Raw genomic sequence first — 18,812 nt, 5'->3', positions numbered from 1 at the left:
CACAAACCCTGTGCTAGGTTTGAGTGGACCATGTACAATACTCCATTATAAGTAAGGCTGCTTCATTCACATTAATTAAATAAAAATATGGAAGTATTAACAGCAAAATGTTCCAGAGTATTAGAGAACTACTTACTGTGTAGGATGGCTGCTTTTAAAAGGTTGATTTTCTATTACTGAAGTACTATTATTGATACATTTATGTCTTAGCAGTATTTTAATGTTGCTGGTAGAAGTTCTCATTTCACCTGCATTATATACTAGGTAGTTCAATGTATGGTATAAATATTGTACATTGTAGTAATGTATATTTTATATTAGTAACTGTAGCTGTTAGAGAAACCGTGGAGAAAAAGTATAATATTTTCCTCTGAGATATAATTGAGCAGAATTATGCAGCTGAATGTGAGAATATTAAGTACCTCAAAATTGTTCTTGCAGTACAGCATTTACTAAATAGCGTGAATGTACTTATTATTCACAAGTTTAATGCTGAGATGCTTTTAAGAAAAAAAATGAAATCTGACCTTTCACAATATGGGAGATTTAAGGGGGGGGGGGGGGGGGGGTGCTGCAGACAACCAAAGTAAGTTATCAAAAAAGTATTGCAATACTCACTATTGGTAATGAAACTAAGGCACTGTGCTGGCACTAACATAAAAACATTTCAAATAATACTCAGCTGTATTACCAATAATGTATAGAGCTGAAATGGTTGGTCAGTTATTTGAAAAGTCAACCAAAAGAAAAGTTGATTAATTGATTTCATTGTTTTTCAAGCAACCTTGCACGACTGTACCACGATACAACTGTAAGATTTTTTTGCTTTTCTTTATTATATGATAGTAAAATACATGTCTTTGGGTTTTGGATTGTTTATCGGACAAATGCTGAACGTTAGGAAATTGTGATTTTCTGTTGTTTCTGACATTTCAGACCAAACAGTTTGTCAAGTAAATAATAAGTAAATAATAATCATAATAATAAGTGATTATTTCATCCCAACTAATCTGGAAATAACCTTAAATCGCAACCCTAATATCAACAATAAACAATCATTCCGTTTGGGGAAATATTCAAAATTTGCTACTCTGTTTGCATTGCATTCACATTGCAGTTAAATGCTTTTTCAGTTACACACACACGCTTTTTGGATCACTTTACATTTAATATTTTCCTGCTGTCAATCAAAAGCAAAAATTAACTTGAGCAACCTGGTATTTTGGCATTTTTACAGGTTGCTGGATGAAAATGTGTCATTGAAACCTATTTGAATGATGTCAAGTGCCACAGCCAGCTGAGCACCAGGTCTGCAGACATGCTGCAGCCTGGTCGCCCTTCAGTCAGCAGCACCACACTGCCTGTCCTGAAAGAGGGTGACGATCACAGGAGTGATACAGCATCCAACAACAGTATTTTCCAAGTTTGTGCCTCACCTCTTCTCCTCTCTTTCTCTGTTGGTTTTCAGTACATTTGTGAGGTCATTCAGCAGTGTCTAAAAGAAAAGCTGTTACAGTTGGGTTAAACCTTCACACATGGGTGAGAGTGCATGCTTTGGCACCTGACATCTCTGTATTTCACATGATAGACACTCTATTAAAGTGGGGGATCCCGTAATGGACTATGCATCAGTTCAGGTAATGGTTGTCAGCTTGAGTGCCCAAGAGGCAGTGGAGAATTCCATTAGAAACCTTATAGTTACTAAATCAGTCATTCTCCATCTTCTTCTCTATTGAACCGCCTCTTTGGGGCAATTACTACAGCTTCATACAGCTCTCAACGATGAAAAGAGACCTAGTCCTTGGACTTACTCCTGCCTGCTGGACTGCAACGAGATCAGACAGTGATTCTCACTCAAATATATGGAGGCTGCTATGGCTGTAAATCAGACAGCTGGGGGTATGAATGGCCTACAACCCCATGTGATGGAACATGTTTTTCTCCATAATGCCCATTTGTGGGATCTGCTTAAATATTTGTTTTAGGATGAAGGAGCATTTATGCCCACCTTATTGGTTGGCTGCAAGGCATCGAGGATACAATACTGACTTATTTTCTGTTCCCTGATCAGTTTTTGCAGTGTGTTTGTGGAAGACAAGGTTTATCTGTCTATATTTATCATCATACACACTAATTCCAAGCTGACTGAAGAACAGTAACATGGAGTTAAATGCCCCTAGCAGTTACTTTCCCACACAGCAGCAGATGTTCAAAGCTGCAGGTTTATTTGCCACTGCTGCTTCACTACAGTCCAATTGGCTTGGAGGTGTTTGAAACAATCTGAGAGAGGACTCATCCATTCCCTCCGTAATCCAAGGCCCAACACCATTCCCACCCTGACAGGTGTAAGATTAACTTAGTTATGTGCAGAGGCGCTCATGCGCACCAAATTAAATTAATGGAACAAATTTCCCTCCTAATTAAGATGAAAATACGTGTCAGTTGTAACCTTGCTGAGCACTAATTATGTACAAATGATTTATCATCTGTTTCATCCTGAATAGCAATGGGCTCACCTCTCTGATAGCCCTGGCTGGCTGTTAAGAGATGGCCCTTGATTAACAGTGACAGGTTGTGCTGCGGAGAAGCTGCACGTCGCCAGCCAGCCAATCGGAGGTGGCCTGAGCTCAGACTCTCCTCCCTTCCATTAACCTACATTGAGTGTGCAGCTGAGCATCACTGTGCCTCGGCTCTCCTTCTTGTTTCTCTCCTCGGAATGAAAATAAAGTACATTCAAAGAGGAAAGGTGGGGGGAGAGAGTGTGACTGATTCAGGCTGATGGAACAGGGGGGATGAGAGTGGAAAAATCTGAACCTAGGATGAATCCCACTAGGTGTGTGTGTGTGCCTGTATATTGAGACTGGATTAGCACGTGCCTGTATGATCTAACCAACAGACGAAGATGCAGCATCTTTAACATGCTCTCCCCCTCAAATAACAAACTGAATAACGCAGAATACCGTCAAGCTCATACATCAAAATTTTCACCTGGTGACGGATAATTGCATCTAGAACAAAATAAGCCTGTATCACCCTGGTACCAGCCTCAGGCCAGCAGGGGGTGCAATAGGTTAAGCCTGCCAAAAGCCACTCCAAATTCCTGTGGGCTAAAATATCAAAATAAGAAGGGCTTCATTACACAGTTGCAGCCTTACTGGGATATTCCATCTTATTTCCTCTTGCCTTGCAAGTACAGATATATTTCAATGGGCAGTAGCTCTGATTAGCATTAGAATCAGAGTCCCTTGTGATGCTAAGGACACACCGGCCAATCTGTAATCATTGTTCCGCAGGCTTGCTCACAAGGGATACAGCCTGCTTTGTCATTATCATTCAATATGCCACACACATGCTGGCATAGCTTCCATGCTGCTGCCAGCAACAGGGCATTTGCATTTCCTACTCCAAGTCCCAAGAAATTGCACAGACAATCGTGCACCACAAATGACTCCTCTCTGTTTTCCACTGGCTGAAGATGAGAGATGCCTTTTACCCAGACTGCTGCTAAAGACAGAGACCCCCCCCCCCCCATTCTATGTCTCATTTCCTCCTTGTGTGATTCTTCTCCTGTAATTGTCTGTGTGTGCATCCTCAAAATGTCATTATGTACAGGTGTCAGCTCCAGCCATTAGGGATCATTTGACTTTCTATTGTGATTTGGGGTTATTTAGCTAACACCTACCGTTGCCACACTTTGCTTGTTGGATGCTTCATTGTTGTGGTAAATGTCAGTATGCCTGCACACGGGAGGTACCTGTGTTCTCCAGATCATTCCTCTTTTCTCTTTTTAGCCAAGCTTGTCTGTCTAGAACGTGGTTATTCCCCTGCTGCTGGAGACATGGTACAGCTGTGGTTAATGCAGATTCAGAGGATGTCAAGCACACACACAGACAGAGAGGGAATGTCAAACACTCAATGTAAGAGGGAACTCCACATTTCTTCTGAGTGCCCTGTGGGTGGAGGTTGTTGTAAGGTGCACAGTTGAAATCAAATTCTCCACTCTGACAAAGAAGAATTTGGAAATTAGTTTTTATTTTGATTTTACCATAAAAAACAAAGATTTCACATTCTTCTGACTCTAATCTTTCTCTGGTCCTGTCAGGGATACATCTACATTTTTAAAAGATTTAATTTTAGGCCTTATAATGCAGAGTGCTAAGGTCATCCAAAACATGTGACGCATTCAATGACATACAACATACATTTTCTTTTGTTGCTCCCACACCCTTTTCCCAATTTATGCCTTGTGTGCCTAGTGCTTAGTGAGAGAATCGGGAGCCGAGGTATAAGAGGCTTGGCAAAAAGCATCTCCCACATCATGGCTGCCTGGGGATTGGTGGATGAGGCCGGGAGGGAGGGGTTAGAGGTTAATTATAGACAACAGAGAGGTCACAGGGCCTATTATTTTGGAGCCGGGACCTGCAACGGTCCAATGGGGATGACATTTACGATGAGGGCCCGGCCCCACCCCTCCATCAGCACCCTGCGCACGCCATCATTCACATTTATACCGAAGGAGATGACAGTGGGACTCAGTGGTCTGATAATGAAAAGGCCCTTAGCATTTGGCACAGGCAGAATGATGAATTGAATCCCTGGATATTCTCTGGCTGTGTCAGGGGGCCTCCAAGTAGCCCTTGACAACTAATCGAAAGCCCCCATACCCTCCTCTTACCTACAAGACTTCCTTTATCACTCTAATTATTAGGGTTAAGTGAGTCTCTCATGGGACTGTGAGTAGCACAGTACATAGAACCTGCCGAGTCATCTCATTACATAAAAAATAAATGTCAGAAGCATAAATTAATCACTGTAGCTGGCTGAGTCTGGGGATAATGAGTTGTAGCCATGTTTCAATCATTTTCTCTGGCCGTTGTCTACTGTTGTTGTGCATGCGGGTTAGTTCCTGCAAACGATTTATTTTTTGCTAAATTTTAAATGATACATAGAATAAAGTAATTTTTGATGAAATATCACTTTTTTAAGCTCAGATTTGGTTATGTTTTTTTTTTTTTCTGATGGAAGCGTTTGTAGCACATGATGTTTCCAAGGACTGTCAGAAATGTTAAAATCCAACGGTAATATGGGTTTTTACAGTTTCTGACTATGATAAATGGTGTAATGCCCTAAGACATTTTTTCTTTAAAAATCTGCTGTAAAATAAATACAAAATACAACCATTTAAAATTGTATGCTCCTCCCCTAAGTCAGAATAAAAAACAAGTCCCTCTGCAATGCTTTAAAATTTATTCAACATGCCTCCCCCTCTTTGCACCACCCCCTTCCCCCTCATAAGTAATGAACTGTCCCTAAATGTTAGTGATCCTTGTAATGTATTCTCTCTTTGTTGTTGTTTGGTTTATGTTTTTATAACTTTTTAAAACTAGTTATGGTTTGCAATTTTATGGCAAATGCATATCAGTTTGTTTAATTAGGAAACTCTGCACAAATTTTTGATCGGTCAGCAACAAAACTTGAGTGCTAACAAAACCACAAAATTTTACATTTTAATTATTCATTCAACTATTTGATTATATGTTCTGTAAATCACATCTCCCTGAGGCCCCATGATCTAAATGTATCTCTTTTAATTTAAGCTGTTTGGATTTTTGCAGAATAACAGCTTTTTTCTAAAACTATTAGACTCAGCCCAGCAGACTGAAAACAATGCACAGTCCAGTTTTATGTGCTCAAGTTATGCTTAAATCTAATTTACTTTATGCAAGACTTTAAATAAATATAGGCTAAATAATTCAAGGTATGCTGTGCAGGAGTTGTTGGTTGCTGATTGTAAACAATATCGCTACTGAGAGTGAAGCCAACCCTAGATTGGCTGTTGTTCGTTATATTTGCGTTGTTTTTTTGTTGTTGTTTTTGCGCTGTGTCTTCAATTTTTTGTAGCTTTCGATTGGATGCCTGCTGCTTGCAGTCTGGCACCTGGTTGCTACTTTTATGAAGCTCTGACCTTACCTGAGCGCTGTGCCCAGGAATGTTCTGAACACAGCAAAATAAGAAAATCCAGGCAGAGGGTACCGCCACATGCTAAGAGTGGGTTAGAAGTGATGATTGAGAGACATTGCCATTTTTTGAGTATTTACTTGTTTTATAAGAAAATCCTGCATAGTATTAAGAAGCCTAGTTCTAATTTGTTTTGATCTTAAGAACTAGTAGCCCTGTGTCGCTCTTTTTTCGTCTTTCTTTCCACCTTCACTTGTTTGGGATCATCACAGGCAACAACAGCAGCTTGCTCTGAGTTTGACATCTGTATCATGAAAACTACAGTTAACCGTGATAAAGTTAACTGAGCTATGGTGAAATGGGAGAGCATGGATAGTCTGTTTATATTCAAACTATTGTGTAGCCAGATACAATCCCTGAAACCCCATCGTGAGCAGCAGGCCTCAGCATGCTGAATACAAAATGGAGTGTAAATGGGACTGAGGATTAAGAGTGATCCACTCCGTACTGTGACTTTCTCACATCTGCATCTCTGTAAGCCTGTTAGACCAGGAGAGCACATCAAATGTGCTGCGGGGAATCCCCCCCCCCCCACCCTCCCAAAAAAACTATGTTTGTGTGAGAGGAATGACTGCAGCACACAGCTCTTTATATTTGAAAACTGAGACTTTACACTAGTCTTTTGAAGAGTTTTAACCAATTTCACATCAATTTTACAAGAAGTCACAAAGGACATTGTTCTTTAAACTGCTAGAAAAAAATCATATAGTTCTCTCCAGTGTACTACTTTAAACATGATATTTCCACTATCACTTGATTTTCAGGTTAAATTAATGACTTTATATTTAACATTTATGGGCCCTGTCTGTGACTTCTGCAGGATTCTTTTTGAGGTTAGGTCAGCTTTATCCAATATCTCTGGTTAGGTCAATCCTCCGACGTGAACTCACGTGATACATCAGTTTTGTGTAACGTGGTTACGTCATGGTTTTAGACGCCGATTGGGTGTTCGGTGTTCATTCATCTTACAGCCGGAAGTAGTCTCAGTAGGGAGAGAAGCTGGAGGTCGATGGACATTTTCATGTATTGCAGCCTAGTGTTATAAGGTCGGCTATGTAAATGTCATATGGAATGTCTAATTGTATTGGAAGCTGTCTTTCAAAATAAGGTAAGGGTTATCTTTGACCTCAGTCAGTTCGCTACGACGGCTGTTAATGACAAATGCACTTTAGCTAGCTATTCCACATAATCAGGCTAGCCAACTACCTTCGGGATAACTAACCTAGCACATCCGCCTCGGACACAAGTGCTTGTTCGTTATTACTGTTTACCATAATTCTGGTGTTTCAATGCCCATTTTAAACGCATTCATCAGCAGTCGGTAACGTTAGTGAAAACAGGCAAATGCTGTTGACGCTGCTTCATGATTAGCGGTTAGGCTAAGTTCGTCAGGTAGCTAGTTAATTGCTGCAGCAGCCCTGTTGATAGCTAAGTTATTAAAACATCAAAGTTAGATTGTAATTGTGTTTTAAAGTTCTGTGTGAGATGACAGCACAGAGACACATGAGGTAAACTATCCCCAGTGTGTTCCTCTGAGGTATTGTCACTGCCTGAGGGGGCACACTGGGGCCAATGGTGAGTGCAGCCCACCACAAGCCCGCTGAATGCAATCAGTCATCTAACGCTACCTCATCATTAATTTAGTCAGGTACAAAGTGTCTGTTGTTGATGGAAAAGTGGTGCAGCTTGGTGGCATCAGTATCATTAATCAGTGCCACAATATTAACCAATTAACAGCACCTTCACGTATTGAGACAAGTGTGCTTAATGCCCTGCATAGAAAATTTTATTAATTATTTACTTCTCTGACGGCATTGAACAAGCATCTGCATTAGCTGAGCATCAAAACAAGAGCTGGTGGAAATGTTATATTTTCGAGACACATCCTGGAGCTACTTCATTAATGGTGACTGAGGGAATAACTGCAAAGACAATGTGACAACAGGCTTCAGAACCAGAATCAAAGTTCCATGATATGAGTATTGCATGTTTAGAGGAATAGGGTGGATTTTTTTTTTTTTTAAAGTGAGGCCAGATGGGGTACTTATCTAAAGTCAGTACATTACATACAGTAGATGACAGTTGGCACACCCCTACTTTGGAGAAGCAGGCTGGAGTCGGACACAGAAGCTAAGCAATGTGCTGCTGTGGAGGGGTCAACAACAAAATGCATTTTAGCCACCTAGAAGTCCTACCCAAAAAAAGTCACTATCAGTTTAATTGGACGCTATATTGAGAATATTTTCACCTTTGACAGCCGGCAGCTTCAGTTCCCCATCTATGCTCCTGTCAAGTCACCAGACTCCATGGACAAAAACAGTTATTGTAGCTTGCTGAACACAGGAGCTTCTATTATTATTATTTATTAGATTTTTTTTATATATATATACTTTATTAATTAAAAAATTAACGGAGTGAAAAATTTAATTTTTTAATTAATAAGTTTAATTTTTCACTCCATTGTCATTAACACACAGGTCCAAAATACACACACATGCACAAACAGGACCTATACATGCACAAAGTGGAGAGATGTCAGAGTGAGGGAGCTGTCATGGACAGGCGCTCAGAGCAGTTAGGTGGGTTAGGTGCCTTGCTCAAGGACACCTCGGCAGCGTCCAGGAGTTGAACTGGCACCTCTCCAGCCACCAGTCCACACTCCGTATTTTGGTCCGGACGGGGACTTGAACAGGCAACCCTCCGGTTCCCAACCCAAGTCCCTATGGACTGTTTCATTGCCCATTTTAAATGCATTCATCAGCAGTCGGTAACGTTAGTGAAAACAGGCAAATGCTGTTGACGCTGCTTCATGATTAGCAGTTAGGCTAAGTTCGTCAGGTAGCCAGTTAATTGCTGCAGCAGCCCCTATTTAGTTAGTTTGTGTTATTGTTTGACTTAAGGTAATCCAAACTAGCCCTTTTAAACGCCAAAGTCAAGCAACAATACAAACCAAATATCTGTTTGAGGCAGCGGTAGGCCAGCAACTCCTGTGCTCAGCAATGTTAAATCACTGTTTTTCTCAAAAGAGTCTGGCAGTGATGAGAGCAATATAATGGCTTCATTTTCCCATCAGAATTCACTGTCTGACATTAAGGTAAAGCAGTGACTCCTCTCAATATGGCTTACACTTAAACTGATATAGATTTTTTTAGGTGGCTAAAATATATTTTGTTGCTGACCCCTCCACAGCAGTACATTGCTTAGCCTCCATGTCGGACTCCAGCCTGCTTCTCCAAACTGAGGGTGAGCTGATCACATCTACTGTATGTAATATACTGACTATGGCTAAGTATCCCATACAGCCCCACTTTAACAAAACTGAACTATCCCTGTAAGCAAATGGATAAGTTCACTTGGATTCTCAGTAGCTTTTAATATACACAGTGTGAAGAACATGTACAGAAAGATCCCCACGGACATATATCTAAATGAAAATAACATTAACATTAAGCTATTATGTACAGACATGTAGGAATGAAAAAACAACAAAAAAAGGAAACCCAAAGCAAAACAAAAAATGTATATTGACAGAATGTAATGTTGCAAGCTTTAATGAAGGTAGGATGTGTTGCAGGACTGTCTGCATTAGTTTAGGTAAGTGGACCCAATAACTGGCAACAGAGTGTATATAGCCTTCACACAGAAAATAACAGGCAATATCTATATAAAGGTCAGATTTTTACTGTTAACTGTAGAGACAGGGTTACAAATAGTACAAGAGTGCATGGGAGAGCAAAGACTTGCAACAAATACACTGTATGGATAATGTAATACATTATGTAGTTATATAGTAAGTATAGTAGGTTGTTTATTTGTGGATTGCACAGTGTATCTACGTATATTATATTTAATATTTTGAAACAATATTTTGCAAGTCTTTTGTAGATAATACAAATGCATTCATAAATTCACATATTTTGTTATTGATAGTTTTACTCCGTAAATCATACATACTGAATTGAGTTGATATTGCTCAAACCTACTGGAAGCCCTTTATTCACTTCATTTGGATGAAATATCACCCCATTTTCAGCACCGCTACTCCAGAACTGTCACTTGTGTCAAAAAGTATTACCTTTAAAAACTGATGGTCTGACGCCGCAGCTAGGATGACAGATGTATTTATATGTATGTGGACACAGGTTGTCTAAGATCACTGAAATTAATAGCAAGATGTTAGTTGTGTTTTAGGGTGGATTCTTTGGTCTTTCTTGATTCCCTGCTTGTTCTTGTTTTTCAGCTTGGTCTGTGATGTCAGGGGAGGACATTAAAGTCACTGGTGGATAAAGACGTCACACACTGTTCTATATTTTCCTGACCTAGGCTTATGAATGTCCCGAACACTGACAGCTATGAGCGACAGCACAGTGACCAGTGGCCAGCAGCAGTGGTCGGGGCCCGGGCAGACGTCACAGCCTTTCCGGGGCCCCTATATCTCAGTCATCACCAACAGGTTAGCTGCATGTCTTCTCCCTTAAACTCACTGTAAAAAGAGCAACATGATGACCAAAGGCAGGGATATGGTTTTTTTTGTTTTCTTTTGTTGTTGTTTTTTTTAAACCAGTGTAGAGCAGTGCAGTGGATGTGGCATGGCGGTGCAGTGGTTAGCATTGTCATCTCACAGCAAGAGGGTTTCGAGTTCGAACGCAGGGTGGGGGGCTCAAACCCAGGGTGGGGGAGCCCTTCTGTGCAGAGTTTGCATGTTCTCCCCGCTGTCTCTATGTTAGCCCTGTGATAGTCTGGTGACCCATCCAGGGTGTACCCCGCCTCTCGCCCAATGACAGCTGGGATAGGCTCCAACCCCCCTGCAACCCCCAATAGGATAAGCGGTTACGGAAAATGAATGAACGGAAATGTTGTTGTCATAGCCATATGTAAGATAACCATGGGAGGATATGTAGGAGTCTGCATAGGATACAGTACACTGTATTAATGTACTTTGAGGCCCTGCATTCTTATTATCATGTTGTGCGAGTTTTCAGTATAAAACTAATCACTGCAGGCATTTTCCTAGTCTCCTGACTCCTTTTGCTCCGTATTGTAGGACTACCAACCTGGTGATCCGAGGGGCCATGCTGTTTACCGTGGGTGTCTTTCTGGCCCTGGTGCTGAACTTACTTCAGGTGCAGAGAAATGTCACCCTCTTTCCACCCGATGTCATCAGCAGTATCTTCTCTTCAGCCTGGTGGGTGCCGCCCTGCTGTGGTACAGCCTCAGGTATGTGAACCCCCCTCGCATAATGTGAAAAAAATCCTGTCTGCTATATTTTCATCTGTAAGATGAAAACAGACCATCAACGCTGCCATGCAGTGTATTGTATGACATGTGTCAAGGATGGGGCTGTCAGCTGAGAGTCAGCTGAAATGAGAGGTAGTGTAGTTCTGCCACGCGTTCTTTTCAAAGTACTTAATAACTTTGAGTACTTTTCTCAACCAATTAAAAAAAGACTGCTTTTGGAAACAGTTCCTCATTTCAGACAGTCTGTTTTTAATGGCGGTGCCATAGATGTAATATTTTTCTCACAATGAGTTTGGATTCTAAACTGTATCTCAAGAACTATATGTTTTGATTCTTACTGATTCACAGATTCCAGAAATGCCTACGTTGTTGACAATGTGATGTTAGCAGAACAAAAAGGGTAGAATTGTATTTTGAAGGCACAGTGCAAACAAGCCAGCCAGCCAACACACACTGCAGCCTTTTACAGAACTTAAACCAAAACTTCAACTGTGATTAGGTGAAGGAAATAACTCAGTCCAGTTTAATTTCAAGGGACCTGTGGCTCTGGCACAGTATTGTGGATTAGAAGGGACTTCCTTTGTGCTAGCATTGCAGGGAAGAGTGTGTTTTCCACAGCTGGAGACAATGTGGACAATTTAATTAACAGCACAGTTGAGCTCTCTGACACCAGAACACAGACAAATTCTGTAAATTACACTGTTCTCTGCTTTTTTTGTTCATTTCTGCAGTATCCCTTATCGAGATCAGTTAGCAAACTACCAGTTAAGTTTAATAATGCATATCAGTAGCCTAAACACGAGCGCATGATTTGGCACCAAGTGCACTAGACTAACAGACAGAAAATAATGCCCTCTTTTATATCAAGAATCAAGAATCAATTCTGAAGTGCAAATCGATTCTGAATAAAATCATGATACCAAGATAGATATTCCCACCCCTATCATAAATCTCATTACAAATAACTGTAACCATAACTTCAATCAAAGCTAAAATTCTAATCTTTACTATTTGACAAGGCCTTAAAGGCGCTGTATGTAAGAATGTGGCCAAAACGGTTACTGCACTCAAATTCAAAATACTGCTGCGAGTCGTGTCCAACCCCCCCTCCCCTACAGATTTGAGGTTGCTGGACAGCGGCACGCTGGAGACTGATTTGTTTGCCCACAGGCGGCTGCCGCGTCCTTGATCTTCGGTTTTCCAGCAGACCGTTGGAGCAAGTCCAGTTTCTCTGCTGCTAACGCTGCTGCTGGGATACAGCGGAGGAGGAGCCGGCTGCTAAGCTATGTACCGGGACACTGCGAATGCTGCTTGCCGTGCTGCTAACGTTTGTTTCTCAAAAAAATCAGTCGGGTCGATGACCCACCTGCACATGGGCTACAATGTATGATCGAAAATGAATAACAGTTGAAAGTATTCGAAATGTCCATCCCCGTCTAGCTATGATGCTAGTTAGCCAACTTTGGCTAAAGCTTACCTGTCGAGGAGAAGAGTAGCCACTTCGACATCCGATTTCAAATTCTTCTCCGCTTTCAACCGTCTCCACCGTTCAAAAGCATCTCCTATATAGACCCTCGCTTTGCCTCAAGTTTTGTCTTGGCGTTTTTGGGAATCATAACGAGGTCGTTTGGGTTTAGTCACACCGTCAGCCATTGTAGCTCAGTCGTAACTACTGGCAACCCGGATGCTGAGACTCTACTGACTGCGTGACTGGTAGACGGCAGTGGGTGGCACAACAGGCCAAAACACAAATTCAAAACATAAACATGATTTGCAGACCGTAAAATTTTTTTTTAAATGCGAATATTCTGGCTGTACTATTGTTGTCGGTGAGATCAGTATGTTATATTAACATTATTCCTTATTCTCTGTGACATATTAGGATGATTTTACGACTATTTGCTTTAGATTTCTTACATATAGCTCCTTTAAGAGTGCAGAGCTGTATTGATTAACTTTATCTATGTAGACACTACAATTAATCAAAGTGCAATGAGATATTTTTGATTTTCCTGAGATGAACAAATAGAAACTACAGAATTATTTAATGCAATTGCATAAGAGTATACATGCAGGAGTATAACTGCACACACATATACGCACAGTCTTATATATGAATGCACAACATGCCCATCAGGCTCGACTAGCCAGCGTTATTGAAATGTTGTCCCTTGGGTGTAGAGCTGTGGATGGAAATACAGCGCAGCGCTGTCTGTTCCCAAGCGGCTCAGCACAAAGCACAACAGCCCTAGGCTCTTTTCCTCCCCAGACACACCATGCCTCCTGCAGGAGCCTGTTGCTTCCACTTGTTGCTAGTACACATACTATGCTTCGTCCCCCAGAGTAGGGCTACTGCTTTTTGTTGACAGTGCAGAGGTTAATTTGTTTTGGAGCCACATTAGTTAGGCTAGAGGTTATCAGCATGTGAGCTGTGAGCAAATCACTGCAGTCTTTTCCTGTTTTTCATGATACCAATGGCAGTGTGTGAAATTAGCTTTTTTGCCAGGAAATAAGATAACTGGCAATTTCTTTTTAAGTATATTAGACATATTCAGATTCATTCATTCATTCATTTATTCATTCATTCATATAAAGCATTTGAAACTGGCCATGAAGTGGGGAAAGCCTTGCTTTAAGTTAGCTGACCTTCAGTAATGACTCATCAACTTTACGTGAAGTAGCATGGAGCAGCCGTCCAGTCAAAATCCTGTTTTCATATACAGCCACAGTTTTGCTTGAATTTGATTGGCTGATTGGCTCACTGTCAAAAGAAGCCTTGACAGCAGTGACCGAATGTAAGAACAGACGCATATCAGATTATGGTGTATTTAACAGAGGCAGTGAATTGTTATCATCTCAAACATTTTTGCCTGTGTTACCTGTCTCTGCCTGTTACTCTGTGTCTCTCCGTGGCTGTTTTGAACCTCTTTGTGGTTGATTAATTTCCAACAAGAAATGTTAACAGTCACATCAAATGGAGTCTCTGGTCTGGGGGGGCCCTGAACCTTTGGGCTTGGTAGGCTCATTCAATAATCCTTCCATGGCTGTATGTGTATACTGTCAGAATAGCATGTATGCTATCTGAATTCCTATTCTCAGCAAAACAATACCAGCATACATGGTGACCGTACCACCACAGTAGTGAAAACTGCTGGGGTGTCCTCTTGTTTTTCTGTTCTGTTTATTCTCTGTCCCTTTCTCCCCTTGCAGCGATGATTGGGTTGTTGTACCCCTGTATCGACAGCCGTCTGGGTGAGCCACACAAGTTCAAGCGGGAATGGTCCAGTGTGATGCGCTGCGTAGCTGTGTTTGTGGGTATCAACCACGCAAGTGCTGTATCCTTAAAGTTTGGAGGCTTTATGCATCTGTTGTTGTTCTGTTCAGTTCTTAAATGTTGGCGTAAAAACAATCAGTCCGTCTAAGACTTTGATAGACTAGACATTTTTTCCCCTTTCAGTGTAGGCAGTGGTTTGTGTGTGTACTGCACACAAGTATTTAATGCAGTGCATGCTGTGCTTTTTTTCTCAGGATTTGCTGGCTAATGGGTCAAAGGTAAAGCTGTACATACATCTCCACAGCACCACTGCACTCCAACACAGCTATTTAAATGAAGTTTTTAACCACCAGCTGTTGACTGCCTGGTCCTTGACTATACCTCTGTCAGAAAGTGGACTTTGCCAACAACGTCCAGCTGTCTCTGACTCTGGCGGCGCTCTCCATTGGTTTGTGGTGGACGTTTGACCGCTCCCGCAGCGGCTTTGGCCTGGGAATCAGCATCGCCGTGTTGGCAACACTGGCCACTCAACTCCTGGTTTATAATGGAGTCTTTCAGTAAGTTCCTTCCCAACTAGTTTGCATATTGATATGGTGTAGAAGCAAATGGATAAAAAACTGGAACATGAACAGGGAGGACGAAGAAGAGGATGCAGGTGAAAAAGTATTCAACCCCCCTGGTGTTTTTCCTATTTTGTTGCATTACAATCTATAATTTAAAAGGATTGGTTTTGGACTTTTTGTAATAGGCCTACACAAAATAGTCACAATTGGTGAAGTGGGAAAAAAATAAAAAACTAGTTTTAAATTTCAAAAAAATGATTAACTTAAACGTGGTGGTCAAAGTGGTCCAATGGACAGATACTCCACTTTATGCTCTGGAACTTTCCAGCTCCTTCACATATAGTTATTGTTGATCTCTTGTCTCTCTTTGACTGGTCCTTGAGTTTTCGTGGGCAGTTCTCTCTTTGCAGGTTTGTTGTGGTGCCATATTATTGTTTTTTTTGTTGTTTGTTTGTTTAATTTTTTTTAATAATGTATTTAATGGTGTTCAGTGAGATCTTAAACTAAGTTTCATAACTTAGAACCCCAACCTTGATCTGTATTTCTCCACAACTTCGTCCCTGACCTGTTTGGAGAGCTCCTTGTATGCGCTGAGTCAAGCCACGCTGTGCAGATTTACATTTCCATTATTAGGTTAGATGCGCTGTGCCATGTCAAACGGAGAACAACCATCTCCAGATTAGGTCCAAAAGCAGGGCAGGTAGCGGTGACGTCTTGCTGACCACAGCCAACCCCTGACGACCCTGCTTCTCCCCCACAAACAAACCGCAGGAGACCAGAGAGAAAGACTTTTTAAAAGTCTCTGTGTATTCAGCTCTCTGTAGCTTCCCAGTCATCTCTTTGTAGCTTCTAAATGAATCTCTGTGGTTTGAACTATAGTTTCTCTCCTGCATCCTTTTACTTTAGGTGCTTTATTTTACTGTTTCATGTTCGCTTTCAGTTGTATTGTAAGTTGTGTGAAGTTGCTGCTTGAAAACTCAACATTTCCTGACTTTGCTGCTTCACAATAAAAGTTTTTATATAGCAAAATAACAGGGGACTTTTATTGTGAAGAATCTACAGGAAATGAAATGTGTATCACTGAATAAGTGGAACTTTTGGCAGCCCTGTAGTAATGGAAATGAAAATACCTGCCACGCTGGGCTGATGGCCCAAACCAAACCAAGCCAAGCCAGCCCATGACTGTCGAAAAGGGGTATTGGTCTTCATGTTGCCACTTGCTTGGTGGTAAACGTGCTTAGTGGTGTTGCACACTCTGGGGGCCTTTCAGATCAGGTGTATATGTACTGGGATCATGTGACACTTTGGGTGTTTTCACAATTGGTCCTTTTCAGCCCTCTAAATGGACTCAGAGTGGTGACTCAGCATTTTTTGCACATATGTGAACACTCCAAGAGAACTGAGTCCCTTTTCTGTTGATTCACTTTTTGGTCAACTTTAGGGAGAAAGAATTAAAAAGGACTATATGTGAAAACACCTTTATTCAGGGGCATCATAGCAAAGCGGGTGAATATGAATGTATGCACCACATTATAGTTTTTTATTTTTCAAAGTTTTTTAAAACAAGCTTTTTTTCACATCACTACAACAAATTTGACAATTTTGTGTAGGTCCAATGCAAAAGACTCCAAATAAAAATCAACTTAAAAGGTTGTGACTCAACAAAATAGGGTGTCAATACTTTTGCAAGGCACTGTACATCTTCCATCAGCGATGCCTAGCCTGGCTAAGATTCCTCAATCAAAGTGTTTGCAGGTTAATACAAAAATAGATTAAAAAAAAAAAAAAAAAGGTTTGCTAAACGAGTAACAGGGATTTCAGTTTGACTTTAAAAATTGCTGGAGTGCATTTCTGATGACAAATCAACGTTTTCCACACAAAGCTGAAACAGTTTCTTTTTGGTATTTGAAAACTTGATTCCTTCTGCTTAAAAATGTATGGTGAATTTGACCCTATTGTTAAATAGTCAGTCGGAGCAAAACATTGATTAAAGTTAAGTGTTTGTATGTATTGTTGAAAGAGTTAGGAGTTGCTGTCATGTGCTTCCTCTCTGTGCAGGTATACTTCTCCAGACTTCCTGTATATTCGCTCCTGGTTACCTTGCATCTTCTTTGCGGGGGTTATAACTATGGGAAACATAGGACGGCAGCTTGCCTTGGTAAGACCTTATGCTTTGCAAAAAATTATGTTGAATTAGTATTAGTTTCACGCTCCTTTCTTCAAATGGACAGTAAATTGATAAGAAGAAAAGTATCAGATAGTGTTATATACTCAAAGAAACTGGCCATCAATGTGGATTCAGCTGTTCAGTGACTGTTTCCTGCACTTTTGTTTTTTTTTTGTTTGTTTGTTTGTTTTTCAGTACGAGTACAAATTCATTCAGGAAAAGACCCATCAGGACTGAGGGATCTCTCCACCAGGCCTGTGCTCAGAATGCCATTGTCTTTGCACCACCTCAAAGCTAGAGGCTGGCTGCTGGAGAACATCTGCATGCAGCATAGGCCAGGACTGGCTGGCCCCCGAATGAGCCAGATAGTCTTGTCAGTGAGACCTGAGCTCCTGATTGGCTGCCTGGTGGTTTCCGCTGGACAAGACAGTATTTTTGATTGGCTCTTGTCAGGCCATTCAGAGCTCGAGGTGGCTACTGCCCGGTGACATTTTAACCTGAGCTGAATTGAACAATGAGCGCAGAGTTTGTTGTGTTTTTTTTTTTCTTCTTTGGTGCAGTTTATCTCTTCTTACCTGCGGGGGGATTAGTGGCGAAGCATCTATCGTTCTTCAGATCAGCTCCAGTGTTTGAAGGCTTTGGCTCCTTTGTGCCAAACACAGTCACACAGGAGATCAGTTTTAAAGCCTGCTCTTATCTCCTGAGTCTTTCACATCCTTCACGAATCAGTGGGAAACACACAGCCAAGTTAACTTATATCTAAAAAGATATGCATCTGTATACCACACCTTCTATTCGATGAAATTAGCTTATATCTACGGTGAGGTTTGATAAAGGAATGATGATGTGTACTGCACTGGCTGTGAGGACACAGGGTGTTTGATGTTCACCTGTAGTGGATCTCTGACAGCTACACCTGCCCTGTCTGTACAGTATCAGATATGAAGGACAGTGCTTTCTTATTGAATATGTAAAGCTCAGAGCGTTTTGGTTGAAAGTGAATGGTACAGTTGGAATATACGCAGGCTTAGGAAATTAAGGTCATCCATACATGAACACAGTCTTGAATATTAAGCACAATCAGACTTTTTTTTCTGAAAGAATTACTTTGTTGTAGGACCATTTATGTATTTGATTATTAGTCTTAATTTCAGGGAACAAGATTTATCCAAATACACATCTTTAGCCTTTACAGCTTCCTGGTTAAAAAATAAAAAAGGGCAACAAGTGGTGTTTGCTTTCCCCAGAGCAGCAGAAATGCCAAATTTCCCAACTATTTTCTTCTTGACTGAAACTTGATGGGTACCCTTTATGAACCATAGCTGTTGAATACCTAAAATATATGATAGTGGGTAATTGAGATCAATAGGTACAACTTAAAGTAGGACCAAATAAAGCACCTTCGGTGTGTGTTAAGATAGTTTGTATGATCCTATGTAACTCACTGCGTTATCTTAATATTTACAGATTAGCATTGAACTAACACAACGAACTGACAGTTTGTTATAGACAATTTGCATTGTGTTTTCACTGGGTTACGTATAGTGTTATG

The 18,812-nt window shown here is 40.9% G+C and overlaps 1 protein-coding gene across 3 annotated transcripts in view; it reads left to right on the top strand.

Moving 5' to 3' along the window:
* Nucleotides 1-6,991: 6,991 nt before the first annotated feature.
* insig2 (insulin induced gene 2) overlaps nt 6,992-18,812 on the top strand; it is a 20,889-nt gene continuing 9,068 nt past the window's right edge. The window contains exons 1-7 of one of the 3 annotated variants that reach the window (XM_050048363.1): nt 6,992-7,126; nt 10,259-10,471; nt 11,063-11,235; nt 14,467-14,591; nt 14,921-15,087; nt 17,152-17,251; nt 17,456-18,806. In XM_050048363.1, coding sequence (XP_049904320.1) covers nt 10,350-10,471; nt 11,063-11,235; nt 14,467-14,591; nt 14,921-15,087; nt 17,152-17,251; nt 17,456-17,497 — 729 coding nt within the window. In that variant the 5' untranslated portion in view covers nt 6,992-7,126; nt 10,259-10,349 and the 3' untranslated portion in view covers nt 17,498-18,806. Of the gene's footprint in view, nt 7,127-10,258; nt 10,472-11,062; nt 11,236-14,466; nt 14,592-14,920; nt 15,088-17,151; nt 17,252-17,455; nt 18,807-18,812 lie in introns of those variants that run through there. The other 2 variants (XM_050048361.1, XM_050048360.1) reach the window with 2 other exon arrangements.

Source organism: Epinephelus moara, chromosome 7 (assembly GCF_006386435.1).
Source record: "Epinephelus moara isolate mb chromosome 7, YSFRI_EMoa_1.0, whole genome shotgun sequence".
Taxonomy (NCBI): Eukaryota; Metazoa; Chordata; class Actinopteri; order Perciformes; family Serranidae; genus Epinephelus; species Epinephelus moara.
Note: the sequence above shows the minus strand (reverse complement) of the source record. Positions and strands in the feature narration are given on the sequence as shown.